Raw genomic sequence first — 21,258 nt, forward strand, 5'->3', positions numbered from 1 at the left:
AAATAATATCTTGAAATAGTATCAAAATTAAAAAAATTTGAAGAGATCAACATCTTGAGAGAGAGAAAAAAATATAATAATATTTTAAGGTTAAAAAAAATATAATGTAAGGTTTTCTTTTAGTTATAACCTATTTATATTAGGTAAAAATAAAAAAAATTATTTACAAACATTGCGATTGATAAGATAAAAATTAAAAAATAAAAATTATAGAATAAAAATTAAAAAATATTTATATATATAATAAGATTGAGGTGAGAATTACAAAATCAAACCCCACCTATTAAAAATTTAAAAATTATTTAAAATTTATTCCATTTGAAGTGATAGCATGAAAGCCTAAACAATAAATTCCTAAACAATTTTGCCATCTCAACCCGGACGGGGACTTTCTGTAGGATAATTTACTTATATATATATATATATATATATATATAATTTCCGTATTTGCGTAAAAATGAAAGGAAGGGGCGAGTGGAGAACGGCGTAGAATAGTCAAATAAAGCGAAATACAAATTCACTGAGGAAATGTCTGGCGCACGATAGCACTCACCAAAACCCCCAGAAAGGCCAAAACCCCAGGCAGTCGATCGACACCAAAACTATAAACGAAAACCTCCCTTAAACCCTTCACCTTTTCACATACCGTTTGTGTGTTATTATTATTATTTTTTCAAATCGAACCATGTCAAAATCATTTAATATAATTAAAACCAATACATCGAACCCCAAAGTTTGGGTAGTGATCGGGGTGAGCGTGGTGGGTTTCGTGGTTCTTGCGGAGACTCTGCGCCGTAGAAGGAATCCCAAATTGAATGGGAGAGTCGATTTTGGTGCTTTTTTGGAAAGATTTGAACTCATTCCGTTCCCTCAGCCGCCGCCTCCTGCTGCTCGGCAGCCTCTCGCCGGCCTCAAATTCGCCATCAAGGACGTTTTTGATGTGAAGGGGTATGTAACGGGGTTTGGGAGTCCAGACTGGAAGAGAGATCACCATGAAGCCGATAGGACGGCCGTGGTCGTTACTCTTTTGTTGAAGAATGGAGCTACTTGTATTGGCAAGACTGTTTTAGATGAATTTGCATTTGGGTAATTCCTTAATTCCTGTCAAAGTTAATTGAATCTAGTTAATGATATGTCTAGTTTTGAATTTTTTTTTTCTTTTGTGGAATCTTGGATTTAGGATTACTGGGGAGAACAAGCATTATGGAACCCCTGTTAATCCCCAAATGCCCTCTCATATTCCTGGAGGTTCTTCTAGTGGTTCAGCTGTGGCTGTTGCAGCTCAGCTTGTTGACTTTGCTCTTGGTAACTTCAGTTGTTTGTGTTTTGACATACATTGACACTTTTTGTGGATACTAATTTCTTACTGATCCATCTTTTATAATTGTAGGTACTGATACAATTGGCTGTGTGAGAGTTCCAGCATCATTTTGTGGGATCCTTGGTTACCGACCGTCTCATGGCACTGTTTCCATGATTGGCGTGCTGCCAAATTCACAATCTCTAGACACTGTTGGTATGATAGCTGTTGATGACTCTTTGAAAATGTTGTACATAATTGTCCTTTATCCTCAATTTCTAGGAGTTATACCCCCGTCCCGAGGAAAAAAAAAAAGTCAGCCTGCTTCCCTAATTTTCTTAGAATTTTGCCTAATTTCAAATTTTATATGTGATGAAAATAGAAAACTGATTGTTAACTTGTAGATAGGTTTTCTCTATATATGTACTAAAAGTATTTGATGTCCTTAGCTAGACTTTCCTTGGTTTGTGCAATTTCTTTTGATTCTGTTGGAAATATGTGCATGTTAAACAGCTTTTGGATAGTTGGGATCATAAGAAATCCAACTTTCTTACCTTCTCTTGGGTTTTGGAGGACCAAATTTGTAGCTCTCTTTTTTTATATATATATATATATATATTCTCTAATGTAATTATTTCTTGAACTTTCAGGTTTGCTTGCTCGTAATGCATCTATTTTACATCGTGTTGGGCATGTTTTACTTCAACTAAACGCAGTGGAACCTAGGAGGGCCAGACGCCTTATTTTTGCTGATGATATCTTCCAGCTTTCAAAGGTTCCCAAGCTGAAGACAATACATGTTATTAGCAAAGCAATTGAAAGTCTATCTGGGTGTAAGTTGTAGGGTTATTGTATCTGATATTCTTTCTGTATTTAGCTGCCTTTATTATATTAAATGGATCAATTAAAAGAAGTTTTCTGTTTGTTTTGATTGTGCAGACCAGAATCCAGAGCATATGAATGTTGGTCAGTATATTGCTTCAAATGTGCCCAGTCTAAAAGGATTGCGTGCTCAATCTACAAGCCCGGAAAATGGAACAGCTACTCTTAAAGCGCTTTCTTCTGTTATGCTTTCATTACAAAGGTAGCTGAATAATGTAGTTCCTTTATTTTTATAATATCTATTTACTAATGATCAAGTGAATTTGGAAATCTTTTAACTTTTTCCCCTTTTTTGGTAAAGAGATCTTACGATGTTTAGGTTAAATTATAGAATCATGCCACACAGTAGTAAAAGTGTTTCCATTTTTGTAATTTTGTTTGTTGCAATCGGATATTTAGTTAGAACTAAATGTAGCTGGTATGCGAGTGAAAACAGAGTAGATGAAGCTATGACTAGAAGGGATGAGGATGGTTGTTAGTTGTGGAATGAGAGTGTCCAGGAGTTTGGCAAGGTTTTCCTTATCAAATTATTTTGTTTTTAATCATCTTTACTAGATTTAAAGGAGTTCCACTTTCTGTTAGAATACAAGTTCATATAGTTTTATAATATGTAATATGGTACTAGTATGATAAATTGTTATGATTAGTCAATTCCTATTCAGAAATACTATGGTTGCTTAATCATGAAAAGCTACAATATCTATTACTACTGAATGTGCGGATGGTGTGCCACCTTTTAACTTTTTAATAACAAAGGAAAAATTGCTTGGATAACTGTTGCTATTCAGAAATAACTAAATTTCATGTTATTGCAGGAAAGATTGGATTCAAAGGGCTCATTTGGTATTGTTTCCAATTGCTGGTTTCATGAAACAAAAATGAGAATGAAAATACTATTTTCAAAATTTAAAATTGCATTTGGTATCATTTTCAAAAATAATTTTGAAAACAAGAAATAATAGTAATATGATGATGATGTTCTTATAATTATTTTGAGAGATGGTGGAAGAAATTAGTTCTTTTTGGAACTTAATACTATATATAGAAATAAGGAAAACAAGAAAAACTGGTTTTCCTATTTCCTTTGTTAAAGTATAGAATGAATTTTGCATTTTTAAAAATATTTTGAGAAATGGCTGACTGAACACGTATTTGGTGTTTCTTGAATTCGGAAAATAGAAAATAGGATTTGAAAATAACTCCAAATGCATTCTAAAATTTCCAGAGCTAATGTTGTTTTTGCTGGAGACTTTGCTTTCAAATTGCTGATTATTTCTGCTGTAGATCATAGAAGCCATCTGTAAAATGTTTTGAATTTAATAAGACCCCAAAACATTTATTTTCTCTCCAGATCTTGTTGCCAGTCTAGTTTCACGTCTTCTAAGTTCCACATTTGTTCAGTTAGTTTAGAGTATACAACACGAGAAATACAACCAACAGGGCATGCTAGGGGGTATGGAGTTTATTGCTTGTGCCGGTAGGTGTTTTAGAATATCTGGCTTTTGAAATTCCTTTGAAAGCTTGTTGTACAGGTATCTGGAATCTGGATATATTATCATGATAAAGTTTTCAACTTAGAAGATAAAGCATCTGAATGTTATGCTTTGGATTAGAGTGGGGTTAACTTGATTTACGGCATCTGCATAACTAAATTTGTAACTTCCTAGCTTTAAGCTGAATGGAAGCTTCACCATTTTGAAATGATTTATTTATGTTTCCTTGATCCTTTTCGCCATTGACCATTGCTTCTCATATCTCTGTGCTCTTTTTCTTCTTCCATTTTTTTTCCTCAAGTTTATTCTCGATCGTTTATTCCGGCCTTCGTTCAATACAAACAATAATATGACACCTATTACTGCTTTTCAGATACGAGTTTAAAACAATTTATGAAGAATGGGTTAAATCAGCCAAACCAAGGTTAGGATATAATGTCTTTGAACGTGTTCTTGAAGCAATTAATACAACACAAGACAACATCAAAATCTTATACAAAGTCCGAAATGAGATGCGGGCAGCCCTTCAAAGGTTATTAAAGGTATCCTTAAGTTTGAATGTTTCTCTTAGAATTTGTTGATATTGCCTTTCAATTTGGTAAGAGTTGTCTGCCTTTCGTGGAAATAATTTTGAGCTTTAATATTACTTTTCACCATGGCATTAGACATATTTCTTATTATAGTTCATTCTATGTGTTACGTCAGTGTAATCACGAATTTGACAATTACAAACAATTAATTCTAGTCTATTTGCACATGTTGGTTACATCGCACTTTGCATTTGTTGGTTGGTATTCATCCAATTTGCAGATTGGCTAAGTCGGGCATTATTCTCCCATGTTTCTTCTGTTTTAAGTTTTTCAATTGGGAAGTTATTGATATAACAATTGGTGGAATGCTTGTATATGATTTTCGAATTTGATTGGAACAGAAAGGGAAAATTGCTATTTAGTACTTTTCCAAAAAGAAGGAATATGTTCCTTTCTAAAGAAGAATAAGTTCCTTTCTAGTTTAAATATTTGAAGTATAATTTTTAATATAGCATTATTTACTATTTTGACAATAAAAATGATTTTAGTATCTTGTACCAGAATTCTCAAAATACGGACAGGAGGTATAACTTCTTTTATAAGTGCAATCATCTCATTTCTTAATTCTTCTGCCATTTCTCCTTGTTTCACAAAGTAGGAGAAAATTCTTACATTTTATTTCCTTTATTTCTTATTTCTTTATCTTTTTGTCAAAGATCAGAAGATGTGCACAAATTATCATTTGATTTGAGTCTTATTTGTTAGATGTAGATGGGCCTTGTCTAGGAGCCTGACAGTAGGCAGGCTAGTGTCAACCAGTAGTAAACGAATTAGCCAGAACAAGTTAGAAAGTGCACATGTGACTGCTCTACTAGATGCATATGCATCATTTATTATAGTATGCCATTATGTCCTCCCCTATTGACAGGGAGTGAAAAAGATGAATCCTATAGAAATCTGTGATAATAAAAAAGGGGTAAAAACAGATAGGGGACTCAAAGTTCGTTGTTGAAGCAATGTCATTGACTAAGCAATTGCCTTGGTCCATTACTTGTTGAAGGGAATAGGTGCACTAGAGCAGATGGCAAAAGAAAAACATAAGATAAACAGTCCAAACTCAGAGGCACCGTGCCTTCTTCATTTAAATTATATCATCACATGCAGGCATTTTGTCAAGTGTTATATAAAACACGTGTCACACAACTAGGATATTCAAAAAAAAAAACAAGAATATGTGTGGAAGCATTTCACCAACTTAGCCAACTTGCTAAGTGGAGAATACTGGACAACATTTCAACCAGTCAGATTTTATTATTTCATGTTGATAACCAACTGCTACGTTCATATGTTTTTAGTGTAATTTTTTTTTTCATCTCAACACATAATAGTTTATGCAAAAGTTGCTTGGACGGTAGCTCTTGGAATAATTAATCATAGAGAGAAGATTTATTGTGTTATGTGTAGAATGAATGAGGGAACCAGTAACTATCTTTTTCTTCGTTGTGATGTCACCTCCTCTTTATGGGCCCAGTTATGTGGTGCAGCTAATATCTTTGGGCACCCCCAGTCTCTTGTAAGGCACTAGAAAAGGAAGCCAAAACATTATGAAAGTGTAGAGGTATCTCTGTTGTGGGTGACTTGGCAAGAAAGAAATTGCCTCATTTTTGTAGGAGAAAAAGAGGATGATATTAATGGGTTATGAGAGGATTTGTTTCTTTTCTTCTATTTGGGCTTCAATTTCCAAGGAATTTGAATATTCCTCATACTTTTTTATTCAGCTTCGTTGGGATGCAGTCTTGGGCTAATTTTGTTAATTTGGATTTTTCCTTTCTGTGTCTTAGTTTCAAGATTTTCATTTTGCAGAGTTTTCTACAGTTTTTTGGAGTTCTATACTGTGGAGGAGATTTTAGTTTGTGGACCTCTGGGATGATTTTTATTCCTTTTTCTCCTATTGTTATAGAGAAGTTTCTCTGTTTCCTAAAAAAAAAAACAATTGATAATATGTGAGAGATTTATAAGATTTTTATTAAGCCATGTAGATATATATATATTGTCATTTGGGTTACAGTCTCTGACCAAAATGTCTGGTTTCCTTTCTGCAATTAGTGTCTGGATTGCCCCCTAGTGTAACAAATATGGTTTCTTAGAAGAAGCTTATTATTATAGAAGATCTTAGGCCCTGTTTGTATAGGGGAAGTTACAGCTTTTGTGGAATAAAAGCTGTAAGTATGAAATAAATGGTAATAGCAGGCAGTAAATATGAATTTTAAATAAAAATTTTGACAAAAATAGTAAAAATATTATATGTTTTTCATCATGCAAGTAGTGGATCAAATCAACTTAATTTCTAAGCCACAACAGCTAGTGTTTACTAATTACTTTAGTGCACAACCTCAATACCAAATAGGGTCTTAATATCTTAAGATCTGTTGTCCTGTTCCAGGCATCTTTTAGTTTCCAATTTGCGGGAAGGTATAAGTTTCTGAATGAATTATAGAGAGACATGTTTTTGCATTGTATCACTCTTTTGACTTTGGAGTTTGGAGGTCTTCTATTCGCTGCCTGTAAACAGATTTCTTGAAAAATTCCCTTTAGCTGTGGTGCTTTTGGCACATCACCTGATCAGCTTTATGATGGTGGTTTGTTTTGAACTTGCTGTAATAAGGGATCTTTCTCTCCTAAGCTTACCTATGGAGGAAGAGAGTCTTGGTGTAGAGTTACTTTCATGTTCCTTATTTTTTCAACCATCCTGGAAGATCCCTATTCTCATTTTTCTGGATAGCTCAGATGCTGCTTGCTTGTTTGAATTGAAGATAGTCACAATTTATTGATTTGTTATACCTAGAAATGGATTTCTTTACCTAATCATTGTAAGCAGCAGTGATCTCAGCATCACAGAAGACTGTTCATCCATTTTAATTTTCCATCATCTCATTGTCTTGTTTATTTTTCCAGGATGATAAAATACTGGTCATTCCCACAGTTTCAGATCCTCCATTAAAGCTTAATACAAAGAAAACTTATTCTGCTGAATTTCATGATAGAACACTTGTGCTATCAAGCATCGGAAGCATGTCTGGTTGCTGTCAGGTAACTCATCCTCACAGCACTGCAGCTTTCATTTGTATGTTTTTCTTTTCATTATCATTGTCTTAATTTTTATTCTGGAATTTCAATATACTTTGACAATTTATTGCCAGGTTGCCATTCCAATAGGAAAGTACAATGAGCATCCCATTTCTATTTCATTTATCACGTACCATGGTGGCGATAAATTTCTTCTTGATACAGTCTTAGATCTGTATGATTCCCTCCAAGAACAAGTGAACATCGCTTCTAATTTAGTGCCACTGCCGGATACAAATGGTAGCATTGATGCTTCTGAACTTTTGAAAGAGAAGGTGGATTCTTCGTTATTATGACAATATTCTGGAGTATATTCTGTCTTGCTATTAGTCGTAGGCAGTCTTGCAATTTTTTTGCTATATTACCATTCCTTTTTTATGCATAAGCTTGCTTGTTATAGAAATACTTACTGTTTAGTGAGCTCAACCACAATGTAGATATTTTAATAACTGTATCCTGCTTCATAGTGTGTTAAAAAAAAAAAATGGGACAATTTTGCTTGGCTGGTTGAAATAAATTAAAATTGTTATATTTCAAATGATTGACTATTTCTGCCACTCACTCTGTCACTCTTCTAATTTTAGCATGATATCTCAACTACATTTGGTGCCAGAAAAGTATAGCTGAATGTGTATTTTGTAAGCTTAATTGATTCAAGTTTTTCTCTTCCCCCCCCGCCCGATTTTCAATTTATTTGAGAAATGTGGAGGTCGAACAGAAGTTACTGTTGCCATAGTTAAGCTTGCTTGTTGCTGAACATAGAGTTGATTTCTTTAAAAGGGATTTTCTTCTTAGTTATTACTAGTGTCAAGTGATTTCTTTTACATTGTTTTCAGCAGGGGTAAATAAAAGCTTCTACCGAATCATTGATTATGTGCTCGAAACACGAGCTGCATGAATGATTATCTGTCTTCTTCGGTTTTACATGTGGGCTAAAATCAGTTATTTATGAAACTTCTTTTGAAAATTATTATTTGAGGAATCAATTCTTTGTGATTCTCTTGGTTACTTATTTCACCTCAGAAAGGGTTCATCGAAAAAAATAGTGCTTGTGTTTTCTTGTGTTCCATTAATTGTGGATAACTTTATTGCAGGGAAATGCTGCATTTAAAGGAAAGCAATGGAATAAGGCTGTGAATTATTACAGTGAAGCTATTAAATTGAATGGAACAAGTGCAACTTATTATTCGAACCGGGCAGCAGCTTACTTAGAATTAGGATGGTATGATGATCTTTAGATTCATTTGCAATTAGTTCAATAAATGTATCAGATTGCCTTTGAACTGAGGCTTGCTGTACCAATTTGTTTTCAATTAATGCAGCTTCCAACAAGCTGAAGAAGACTGCAGTAAGACAATTTCACTTGATAAGAAGGTAAGAGCTCGTGTTGGTTATGTTGATTGCTCAATGTTGATTTATCTTTTATGCATCGTTTAATCTTCTATTGATTAAGTTGTGTGTCTATGTGATTCTGTTATACGGTTTTTACACTAAGAGAATGAGGAGCTGTGTGCTAACTCACATTTCAAGACTAAAAGCTGTGTGCTAACCTGCATTTCAACTTCAAGATGACAGTTTGGAAATAGAGTTACAGAGAAAAACACAATGATTCTAGTCTGGCATAGGGGTGATTGGGCATACTTATGTATCGCACAAATGGTCTTAATTTGTTGTTTTCTTAGTGGACAGCTTGTCTACTCACTGTTTTAAATCTTCGCCACTAATACATTTTTGAGTTTCTTTTCAAAAAAGTAAAAATAAAAAATAAAAGCCAAGAAAAAGATGATGAATATATAAAAATAAGAAATGATCCAAACATCAGATTGGGAGAGGGATAGATTGCATTTAAGAACCAATAAAATTGAGAGGATCTTTTAGACCTGATTGAAATTGCCTCACGATGCTCGTATCTTGAATTTGTCGCTTTTTGGCATAGGGCTTTGAAGAGTGAAATTTCTAGGCAGAGTTTCTTTACCCCGTTTGCTTGCGCTACCGCTATATTATACTACAAAGTATTAGCTGTTTTTCTTAATCTTCAATACACTATGTGCATTTGGCACACTATATTGCACTATACTGTATTAGCTGTACTGAAATTATTGTGTATTGCATTTGGGTGCACTATATTAAGTTGTAATGCAATCCTTTGTTTGGTATAGCATGGACTTTATAATATAAATATTAGTATTTTATATTAATGTTAAAATTAAATTAATATCAATTAAATTTATTTAGTATCTTAGGGTTTTATTATTAATTTTTCAAAATGAGTATTAAATAATTATTTTTATATATTATTTTTATAATATAAAAATGATTTACTAATAGACTCTTATTAAATGAGAAAAATTACAATATTATGTTCTATTATTAATAATATTATATTATATTTTAATTTATTTCTATATATTAGTTATTATAATATAATGTGATCATATTATAAAAATATAATTTGATATTATAATGCAAAAAATTATAATACTATATAATTAGATAATATAATATAATATTAAATTATAAATTTATTTTATTTATTAATGTCGAATATAATCGTTTAATTTAAATTACTTTAAAATTGAGTATTTTAATAAATACTCAATGATTAAATAAAATTAAAATACTTTTTATGTATTTATATTAAAATAATTAAAAAGATTTTATGTAATGAAAGTGAAATAATGTATTATCATTTATTTATTAAATATTTAGTTTATTACCATCTTATATCATTTTAATTTAATTTAAATTAAATATAAATAAAAATTATATTCAATAAGTTTAAATTTAATCTAATTTATTAAAGAATAACAATTAAATGATTATATTTATAATATGAACAGTGTTTTAATGCAATATAGCCTTAAACTCTACTTTTGGGTTTATTTAATATACGTTTTATTGTATTAGCCACTTTTTTAATGTAGTTGCAATGCTACAATAAATCGCAGCCAATCATGGGTTAGCATAAGAATGGGGTTTTAATGCAATGCAATACAACGTAATGCAATCTTTCAAATGCACCCAAAAAAAAAAACTCTCAAGAATAATAAAGCCTTGACTGCATGAGAATAGATCCCTTTGGACATGAGAGCTTCATGTTATTTGTTGACATGCTGCTACACGTCTCAATGTCAGATCTTCCTTCTTAAAATACGATGATTTGGTAGTTTAATTCTTACCTTGAGTTGTACCATGCTTGAAGTAGGCCCACATTCTAGTTTATAACTATTCTTAGTGATGGGGAATAGAAATCTCATTTCCACAAGGGTGAGCATGGAATTCCCATTCCTTGGATTGACTTTTGCTCTAGTATAATTTTTGAAATTATGATTTTGCCCCTTTTACAAAATAAAAAATAGTAATAATGATAATCATTATAATTATATTTATTGTTATTACTATTGTTATATTAATACAATATTATTATTATTATTAAAAATTATAGTATTAGAAATCATAATAATTGTGATAAGAATAGTAATAATAATTATTACTATTTTAAAATTAATATCATTATTATTGTCATTGTAACACCCCAAAACTAACACGTGCGGAGCACGTGAAGAATGAGGTTACTTACAAATCGTAATCCTTACTCATAAATTCCAAATTGAAATACCTCAAATTCTTATTCAAACAAATCCACAAATTCCAACGTCTAACACTAAATAATCTCTCTCAAAATATAACAATACAAAAGTCTCAAACTCTAAATTACAAGTTCATAACGGAAATAAACTGAATAGAAACATGAGTCTATTCCTTTTCTTATTCAAATGGCAAACGGAAACAAAAAATTACTAACTCCAAAGCTAAGCGCACCTCTCAAAAGAAACTTAATTTGCAAAAAATAATGACGAGGGGTGAGTCGTCAACTCAGTAAGTAAAATCATTCCTAACACACTAGACTTATCGATTCTAAAAAATATTGCAAGCCTTCTTTTGTTTAAAACATATATCATAATCCATAAATTTCATAAAACGATATATCACGATAATATAACATAAATTATTAATAATTCAGAATATCCAAAAGCATATTTACTTACGAAGCAAATCATATAATACGTATACAGAAAACAAAAGGTTAGCTCATATCACATAGTGTCACCTATAGTCCCGGTGACCCGGCCAGAAACAGAATCAGAATATCGTGTGCACACTCAGAACAGAAACCCAGTACTGGTCCAGACAGATATATCGTATATTACGATCAGAATCAGAATTAAAATAACTATGGACAGTGAGTCAAAACATTAGGAATCTCATACAATCATCAATAATTGAAATCAAACATGGGTACAAAACATCCGTATCAGATTCATAAAAGTCTATATCAATAATTTAGGCTTGCATAATATTTTAAAGATAAAATCATAAAAGGTTGTAATGTCATAAAATAATTTACATATTAAAAAACATTTATAAAATACTTTGTTAAAAAGAATTTAGGTTTGAAAACATTTACATAAAACTAATTTTGTTATCAAAATCAATTAATCCTTTAAGTAATATAAAAACAGTTGTACTTATAATAATATCAAAATAATCATATATATATCAAGTACATTAGGAATGAAATTACTTACCTCGACTAAAGAATTTGAATTAACACCCCTCTAAGCCTCTAAGAGCCTCAATCACCTCCAACGTCTTAAAAAAGTACAAGATATGACAATTAATAACTTATTCTAAGAATCTGATTTTCTAATTCATACCTGTACAGGTCTGATTCTCAGAATTTTGACTCTTAATCTAGAACTCATAATGACATAATGTTCTATGGAACTATTCTGGACATCCATGAGTACCCCCTGTAAACTTTGCAAGAGGATCCGATATCAAAAACATTTTCAAAACTATTTATTTCTCAACATGTTTTCACATAACCGAAACCAAACAGAACGGGTTCTGTGGTTTTTATAAAATAAAATACTAATCAGAAAATTATGAAATTAAAAATGAGAATCCTAGACACATATATTAACCTACATATAAACTTTCAGAATTTTCCAAGTTCATTTGGTGGTACAAATAATCTTGTGAATCCGATCGCAATGGTGGAATCGCAGTTTTCCAGTGCAGTGGTTTCCATTTCGAAAATACATATAAAATTGAAAACGAAGTCGAATTTAATGAAATAAAATTTACTCAAGAAGCCCTACATGTCTAGTATCTTGAAATATAAATTTCATAAGAAATATCGTTCAGAAAATATAGGTTTAAATTCGAGATACTCATGCTGTCCAGAATTATCCTGTGTGCTTAATACGTCAAGGATTGATTGACTAAACTCATAATAAATTAAAATTCTAAACAAAGTTTAAATACATTCTAAATCATGCATTATGATCTATAACCATTTAGAATCGTGCCAATATAAACCCTAGATAGAGTGGTTAGAAATTTGTTGAGAATAGGGAGAATAACTTACCTGTCGCTTTGATTCTCTCCTAAACAAAGGTTTGAATCCTAAGATTTGGGTAGAAGCGTAAAGAGCAACAGAGAAGAAGAATAAATGTCGTGGACTGAGGGTTATGGAAGGAAAATAGTATGAATTTATAGGGAGTCTTAAGAAACCCTATTTAATTAGGAAAAATAACTATTTTCCAAAACTATCTCATAAATAAACTCTATTTATAAATTAATATCCCTTTCTTAATAAGGGTTATAGGCCACCCATAATTTTCAATGAAAGCCCAATTTCCATAATTTAATATTATGGAAATTTGTTGCGTTACAGTCATCATAATAATAATAGTAATAGTTTTTATAATGATAACAATAACAACTAGTTTACTAAAAAATTCATAGTATTATGCTTAAGATTATAATATGCACAAATATATTTCCTTTGAAATTTTTTTTTTTTAATTTTGTTAGTGAAAAAAACATAATTTTAACTAGGGGCAAATTGTAATAATCCATTGCAATTACATGACCAAGTAAACCTATCAATTGGAATATTATTGATTCCGATTTTGATTTCCGCAGCTCAAGTAAACAATTTATTCTTATTTTTATTCTTCATTCCAATTCTAGCTTGTACTAATTCCAAGTTGGTAAATGTACCATGAAAGTATATCCAACTTATCGTACATCTTACTGTCATTTTGAGAGGAAAGGATTTGTCTATCATTGAAAACAGATCCACTCTTTGACAATGAAGTAAAAACCTTTCTACTAAACAGGAAGTGGGTTTCTTAGCCATCCACATGCCCATGGCTCAATCCCCTTTTAGTACAAAAAGGAGCCCACGTTACTCCAAAATTCAAATTTCTTTTGCATTGGCAAAACACATTAAGGATCGTACAAGTAAAACATTACAAAATACACAGGCACAAGCAACAATAGATAAGGCAGGCATTTGTGAACTCAATCAAGAAAACACAGCAGGCAAGTGGACTACCCGTAACTACTTGTAACAAGATTTGCATGCAAAATAAGGAGAATGGGACTCTTGTTTGAGAACTTTAGCAACAGACTTAGATTAGGTAGCTTGGCTTTTTCTATTACTATTTGGATTAAGAAGTTCAATATCATTGTGGTTGGGAAGTCATTTTTTAGTACTTGTTAGCGCCCCTTCCCTCTTTCTATGTACCCAATCCACAAACATGCTAGATTATTAGAGAGAGGAGTTTGAACCTTCAAAAGAGATGAACATCATAATTCTTCCTCCAGTCTGCCCTATGGGAAATTGTTTTGTGGGCATTCTACTGATGCAATTTAGAACTCTCTCGAAGACCTTTTTCTGGTCCGGAATAGCAGGGCTTATCTCTATCTTGTTTAAGGACTGTGTTTGTTTGTTTGTCCATCGCAGCACTCTTAGACCAAAATGTTTGTTGGGCATAAGTGATGGTATCATTACTGAGAATGGATTAATACAGCTTTGTCTCGTCTTTGATGTTAATTTTGCTACCAAATGTTGTTTTAGTTCTTGTTGGCATTATGTGGTTATGTTTCACTGGAAATGTTGTATTTAATGCTGATTTATGTTCAATTTAACTGGTGGTATTTCAGTGCTTGAGCCTATCCGGATGTTGCTTGTTTTGTACCCTTTATCAAGTTCATCTTTTTTTTATAAATCAAAGACAAAAACAATATTATTTTGGTGTACGTTTAGTTTAATTATTTTTTTCTATTATCTAGAGCTTTTGGATACAAAGCTGCATTTGCTGATATTGACTCAAGGTTGCGCCGAACAGTATTACTGAACAATATTGTTATATCTTACACGAGATTCTGAAATATGTATGTATATGCACTGAAATGAGTACTCATGACTAGGAGCAACTAAATTGTGCAATCTCCATGCAGAATGTGAAAGCTTATTTGAGACGGGGAACAGCTAGAGAGGCTCTTCTCTATTATAACGAGGCTCTTCAAGGTAAGAAATTTCTGTTTCACAATTATAAAACCTGTGCAAAGATTTCATGACTGAGGAAGTGATAACTCTGATTCTTGGATTGAAGGCCAAAGAAATTTAAGTAATTTTTAAGGTCCTATTTACTTCTCTTAAATAGCTTTTGTAGTCATTTTTTCTTTTGAAAATTACGCAGTTTGTATTTGGATGAATTATGAAGAATTGTTATAAATCTATATGTTTTAGTTTACGAGTTCAAGATTAATTTATTCCAATTCAACTGTTTTAGTTTCTGGCTTAAATACACTAGTCTTTTTCTCTTGATTGAATAATCTACGTTTTTCCTATGATCTGTCGCTTGGGCCTTTATCTGCAGAACATATTTTTCAAGTTTACTTCACAGTATAGTTACTTTGAAATGATTTCTCAGTATTATTGTTAGATATTAATTACTATATTTTTTGGGAATTAACTACCCAAAAGAGCATATTATAATTTTTGGTGCACATTGTAAGTATTGTTGAAACCATAATACTACTGCAGAAAACTTCCTATACAAGTCTTCTGTTGTCTGAAGTTATTACTTTCTTGACTAAATTCTTTAAAGATATAACCTATTGGATTTATATGTGGTATTTCACGTTTTATTTCTACTATCTTATATATTATATCAAATCAATTTGTACAAAATAATTTTTATGAGTTTATGGTAGTATCATTACTTTTAAGAACAAAATATTCAGTGAAGAAAGTATTGCCCATGAAAGCAGACTCTTCAAGCATTTTTTCTTTATCTAATCATAATTTTGGAAAATTTTCCAAAATTTGTACTCTTTGTATACGCAGATTTCAAACATGCAATGGTTCTTGAGCCCCAGAATAAGGCTGCTAATCTTGCTGAGAAAAGGCTAAGAAAGCTGATAGGATGAGGGATGCTACTCCAAAATACCATTTTAGGACTGAACGGAGAGGATTCACTTCTGTATCCAATTTTGTAATAGTTAGGCCCCGCTGATCTCTTCGTTTAACAATCAAAATTTTATGTACAGTATTTTCTCTTCATATTGTGTAAGTAATCTTACAATGGAATTACTGACTTGGAATGCGTTACTGTTATAAGAACTGTTTGATTCGAAACCTATGGAGCTACTTTCTACACCCATCTTTAAAATATAATAATTATTAAAATTTTAAAATCTGAAAACTGACTATTTCTTTGTTTTCTTCTCTATCTCACAGTGCGTGTTATATCTACATCATTTTGTTGGAATTTAAAAACTCGCGTTCACTCTTTGGCCACGGATTTTTTTGCTTCATAAATTCTACAACGTTGCTTTTGTTGCATTTGAATTTGGACATCTATTACTTTTTTTTTTCCTCAATTGGGGTAAAAATTTGTAACGTTACACAAAAAAAATTCGTTGCTTTCATGGTTACTTAAATTCATACCTTCAAAATTAGTATAAAGATTAAAAGTATTTTATATGCATGAATAAATAAATTTTATTTAATATTATGTTCAATTCAATTATTTATATTTAACAGTACAATTTATTAAATATATATGATTATTTTTAAAATTCAAAATATTTTTAAAAATAAATTTTAATAGACGTTTAATTGTTCCCTTAACAAATAATTATTTTTACGATATATTTAAAATAATTATTTAAAAAATTATAATACTACCAAACTAATTCTTATTTAGTTAAAGCTAAGGTTGAATAAAAAATAAACATGAAAGAATAAATTGAGTTAACCCAAAAAACAAAATAAATTATAATACCCTATTTTTGGGGTATACCACGAACAAATCCCTGCACAATTAAGGGGTTTTTAATTAAATATGCCTTAAAAGTAGGGTATTTAGTTAAATATACCACATGCTTGAAAATTATCAAAATATGCATTTTTATGTGGTACATTGTCTAAAATATCCTTAAAGAAAAATATAAAACACACACAACTCACAACACTCTTTACTTCTCACTTTTTTTAACTCCACACAACAAAAACTCACACCACACTCAAAATCACTCACAAACAGATAATGCATTGAGATTTTTGTTTGCAGCTGGGTGTATTATTCATCCCATGAATAAGGTATTTGAAATTTTTTATTTTTATTTTGGGCTATCTATTCAATTTGTTGACATTATATTATTTTTAGGGTTTTGTTTGTTTTGTGATAAACACTAAAACAACTCATATTTTCATTACATTTGCATCATATGACTGTTATTTGATGGATTTTATAACTACATTTGTTAAAACCTGAAGTTGTTGTCAAATTTTTTTTCTACACCCGATATACATGACAGCAGTCGTGTATGTATGTATTTACACGACTGTAGTCGTGAAAATGTGCAAAAAATTTCAATTATTATGACACTTTATCATTCTATTGGTTCAAAAAATATATATTTTTCACTATATATATCATTTTACTATTACTAGACTATAGTCGTGTGTGTTAATAAGTTACACGACTACTAGCGTGTACGTATAAACTTACATACTATAATTGTATATATATGTAAAATGTTTCAATTGTTATGAGATCCCAACATTTTTTTAAGAAGAAATATGTCCTCTGATTATTTACTGAGTCATGTATTTTTGCAACTTACACGACTTCTGTCATGTATGTATGAATTTACACGACAACAATCGTGCAAGTTTGAAAAATATAGTAGTTGTTATGACACCTAGCATTCTGTTAGTACAAAGATTACAGTTATATTTTATTAAATATATCATCTGACTGTTTACAGAACTATAGTTGTGTATTTTAGCAAGTTACACCACTATTGTCGTGTAAATAGGCAAACAGATCCACACTTCATTATAAATCTTGTTTAATTTTATTTTTGTATTTGTTATATAATCAACTGTTGTATTATTACAGGAAATGACTTCAGTACGTGTGCCTATTATGTTTTGTGGTGAATGGATTGAGCAAAACGACAATTATAGATTTAATGGTACGGAGGCAAGAGGGATCATGGTGCCCCGTTCTACAACGTATGCACAAATTGATAGAAAAGGTATCTCGAGTTATTTGTATTCATATTTATGAATTTGACATTGAAATGAAGTTCAACCTCAAAACATTCTATCCAATGCCGCCCATCCCAATTATGAGTGATGATGATGTAGATTATTTTCTAGAGGAAACAATTAGTGGAGCTGAGTTGAAGATTCCTCTTTGCATTACGTACCAAAGAAAACAGATTTTGGTGACCCCTATTACTCATGTGGACCCTACTTTCGGGCCAGATAGCTGTCCAAAAGAACCTGTTGAGCCATATGTCGAAGGTGAAGGTTTAAGCCCAAACAATTTTGTTGCTGAAGATCAGTCAATATTCGAATTTGTTCCTGAAACACAACCCAATGATAGAAGAATGTCAAATGAGGAAAATGTGAATGTTATTGTTCATGATGATGTTGATGGGATAACAGTTAGTGATCCAACACTGGGGAATGTAGCACATTCCAATAATAGATATATGCCTAGAGTTAATTTGTTTGCATGCAGTAGTTCATTCGACACTGATAACTTGCATTCTAATACTATTAACTTGCCATCTATGGAAGTTGTTGGTGATAGTGATTGGTTAATGGGAAAAAGGTTGTTTAGTTCGAAAGAAGAGTTGCAAAAGTGCTTTTTATGGAAGCTCTAAGGAAAAATTTTGAGTTTAAAACCTTCAAGTCAGGGAAGAATATTCTTGTTGTTAAGTGTATTGACGATACTTGTAAGTGGCGACTTCGTGCTATGAAGTTTGGAAGTTTGAATATGTTTAAAATCACAAAGTACTATAGTGTCCATAGTTGTGCACTTGATGTCCGTAAGAGAGATCATCGTCATGCTTCATTTAAACTTATTGGACATAAGATTTGTCATAAGTTTGATGATGCTTCATCCTCATATAGGCCTGGTGATATTAGAGAAGATTTTCAGAAACAGTTTGGGTATGAAATAAGTCATTGCAAGAGAATATGCAATGGAGAAAGTTAGAGGCACGCCTGAGGATTCATTAAAGTTACTCTTTTTATACATGGAAATGTTAAAGAAGAAAAATTCGGGCACCTGCACGTTTCTTGAAGTTGACAAAGAAAATAACTTTAAATATTTTTTTATGGCAATTGGGGGTTGTATACATGGATTTATTTCATCAATAAGGCCAGTCATTGCAATTGATGGCACATTCTTAAAGGGAAAATTTAAAGGAACTTTGTTCATTGCGACAGCACTTGATGGTAACAATCAACTTTATCCTGTTGCATTTGGTGTTGGTGACAGTGAGAATGATGCATCATGGGGATGGTTTCTAATGAAGTTAAAAGTAGCAATAGGTGAAGTTCCTAATTTGGTTTTCATTTCTAATAGGCACCTAAGTATCCAAAAAAATGTTAACATCGCATTCCCAAATGTTGTATATGGTATTTGTACGCACCATTTAAAGCAAAACTTACGAGCTAAGTTTAAAGAAATCGAGGTAGGTGCAATTGTTGAACTAGCTGCAAAAGCTTATCGACGACAACATTTTAATTACTTTATGAATGAGATACAAAAGGTCGATGAAAGAGTTGTAAAATATCTTCAAGATGCAGGGTATGAGAAGTAAGCTCGTTCTCATTTTGATGGGCTGCGTTATAGTATTATGACAACAAACATAGCAGAATCCATGAATTCTGTTCTTAAAAACCCACGACAGTTGCCCATTCACAAGTTATTGGATTCGATCATTGATAAGCTACGGGAGTGGTTTTGTGATAGGCGAGAAGAGGCAATTAATTGTCACACACGACTTACAAAATGGGTTGAAAAGGAGTTGTTAACAAAATCTGAGAATTCTCGTACATATAAAGTGGTGACACTAAATATGTATGAGTTTATTGTTAAAGATGGTGACCTTAATGGTCATGTCAACATTCTTGACAAGACATGCAGTTGTCGGGAATTTCAACTCGATCAACTACCTTGTGAACATGCATTAGTTGTTTGTAGGTACCGAGAAACATTGTCTGTGAACATGCATTAGCTGTCGACGCTCATAAATAGGCTGCAACTTAGTATTTTGTTTACTAAGTAATGAACTTATTGGATAATAAATAAGTTAGTATCGCAGTATTTTGTTACTTAGTCCCTTCATAACAGATATGCATAAATAGGTAAACAATTTATAGCATAATTTACAGCATAGTTTAATAGAACAATGACTTACCTTTTTTTTTGTGACCTCAGCTGGTATTGATGCTTATTCATTTAAATGTTCTGGAGGCAATGTTCTTGGACCACTGGAGGTGGGTGCACCATCTGAATCACTATCATCAGGAAAACCATCAAAACTATTTAACTCACTATCATGTGATTCATTATCTTCATGTGAAGGATTTTCTTCTGGATGACTATCTGACTCAATAGCATTATCATTCTCTTCATCGATCTCTTGAAGCCACTCATCTTCACTAAAATAGCTCATGTAATGCTTATTTGCCTCGACATCTCCGGTAGCATGTAATTTTTGTATGAAAACCATCCTGGAGGCTTTTTTATTCAATACCTTCATTTGAATATCTTCAAACTCTTTAGGCTTTGTTGATTTCCATCTCAAAATCCTTGGAAATAAATCACCATAATGCTTTGCACATTTATCACCGATGACGGAAACAGCTTCATATGCCCACACCTGTATAATCAATGACACAATTTATTTTCAGCAAAAAAAATTGGTAAATTCTAAATAGAAAGATGATACTCAATAAGCGATTAATAAATTAGTTTAGTTTTGTTACCATAAAAGCATGGGGGAAACCATGCACACTATACGTTGCTCTCTTGTATTTAGAATCTGCAGTTGACTTCTTCTTAGGCTTCGCCACACGCTCTGGAACGCCTTTTCTCAAACTATCAATGGTCATCTTGAAAGAAATGCGTCCCCAGGGAAATTCATTAAACTCGATAAAATTGTCCACAAGGAGTACATTTGTTTCATTTATATGATTTCTATTCTCCTTTCTAAGTAACACGGACTCAACAAATTACAACATGGCCAGCTTGACCATTTTCATGTCATCATTTGACTTAGCCTGCAAGAACTTTGTACGAAGTTCTTGTGTTGTGATTGCACAATTTCCATCTAGGAACACATCAATTATTGTGTAATCATCATCATTATTTTCAGTATCGGGCTCATACGATGGACTGCAATCTAAGCCTGTCACCAAGGCAAACTCCTCCAATGAAAATCGAATATTTTTTCGTCCGATCCTAAACCATATTGCATTTTCATCTAATTTCACTTCTCTCAATAATATGCTGTGGAGTAACTGAGCAGAATACTTTAACTCTTTCACATCCAAAAAATGACCGAAACAAGAACACCTAAAAATATTTTTCTGCGCCTCAGAGAGTTTATCTTTAATGTCCTTCACTGCCTATAGTGATGATCGGTTTGAAATCTTTGCTTTGAAGTATTCAGATTCCTTGATCTTCGGTTCCATCTGCATAAATACAAAAAAATTTATCAATCAATATATAAAATGATTGAAAAGTTGCAT

The 21,258-nt window shown here is 31.8% G+C and overlaps 1 protein-coding gene across 2 annotated transcripts; it reads left to right on the forward strand.

The window, feature by feature from the left end:
- The first annotated feature begins 459 nt into the window (after nucleotides 1–459).
- LOC18035612 (outer envelope protein 64, mitochondrial) lies at nucleotides 460–15,835 on the forward strand. Of its 2 annotated transcripts, none has more exons than XM_024179299.1 (12): nucleotides 460–1,086; nucleotides 1,181–1,305; nucleotides 1,391–1,516; nucleotides 1,951–2,133; nucleotides 2,240–2,384; nucleotides 4,049–4,217; nucleotides 7,161–7,295; nucleotides 7,406–7,606; nucleotides 8,426–8,553; nucleotides 8,654–8,705; nucleotides 14,649–14,718; nucleotides 15,541–15,835. In XM_024179299.1, the coding sequence occupies exons 1-12, from the start codon at nucleotides 686–688 to the stop codon at nucleotides 15,621–15,623; spliced, it is 1,818 nt and encodes a 605-aa protein (XP_024035067.1). In that variant the 5' UTR covers nucleotides 460–685; the 3' UTR covers nucleotides 15,624–15,835. The 2 variants fall into 2 exon arrangements, with proteins under 2 accessions (XP_024035067.1, XP_006423854.2); XM_006423791.2 differs by lacking the exon at nucleotides 15,541–15,835 and adding an exon at nucleotides 14,481–14,522.
- Nucleotides 15,836–21,258: the final 5,423 nt, after the last annotated feature.

The sequence above is a fragment of the Citrus clementina genome, unplaced genomic scaffold (genome assembly GCF_000493195.1).
Source record: "Citrus clementina cultivar Clemenules unplaced genomic scaffold, Citrus_clementina_v1.0 scaffold_8, whole genome shotgun sequence".
NCBI lineage: Eukaryota > Viridiplantae > Streptophyta > Magnoliopsida > Sapindales > Rutaceae > Citrus > Citrus x clementina.

What these genes read in the sequence shown, in the direction of transcription:
- LOC18035612 (XM_024179299.1), top strand. Translation starts at nt 686, where the DNA reads ATGTCAAAATCATTTAATATAATTAAAACCAATACATCGAACCCCAAA. An exon ending in TTAGATGAATTTGCATTTGG is followed by an intron (nt 1,087 to 1,180) that starts GTAATTCCTTAA and finishes TCTTGGATTTAG; the next exon opens with GATTACTGGGGAGAACAAGC. An exon ending in CAATTTCACTTGATAAGAAG is followed by an intron (nt 8,706 to 14,648) that starts GTAAGAGCTCGT and finishes ATCTCCATGCAG; the next exon opens with AATGTGAAAGCTTATTTGAG.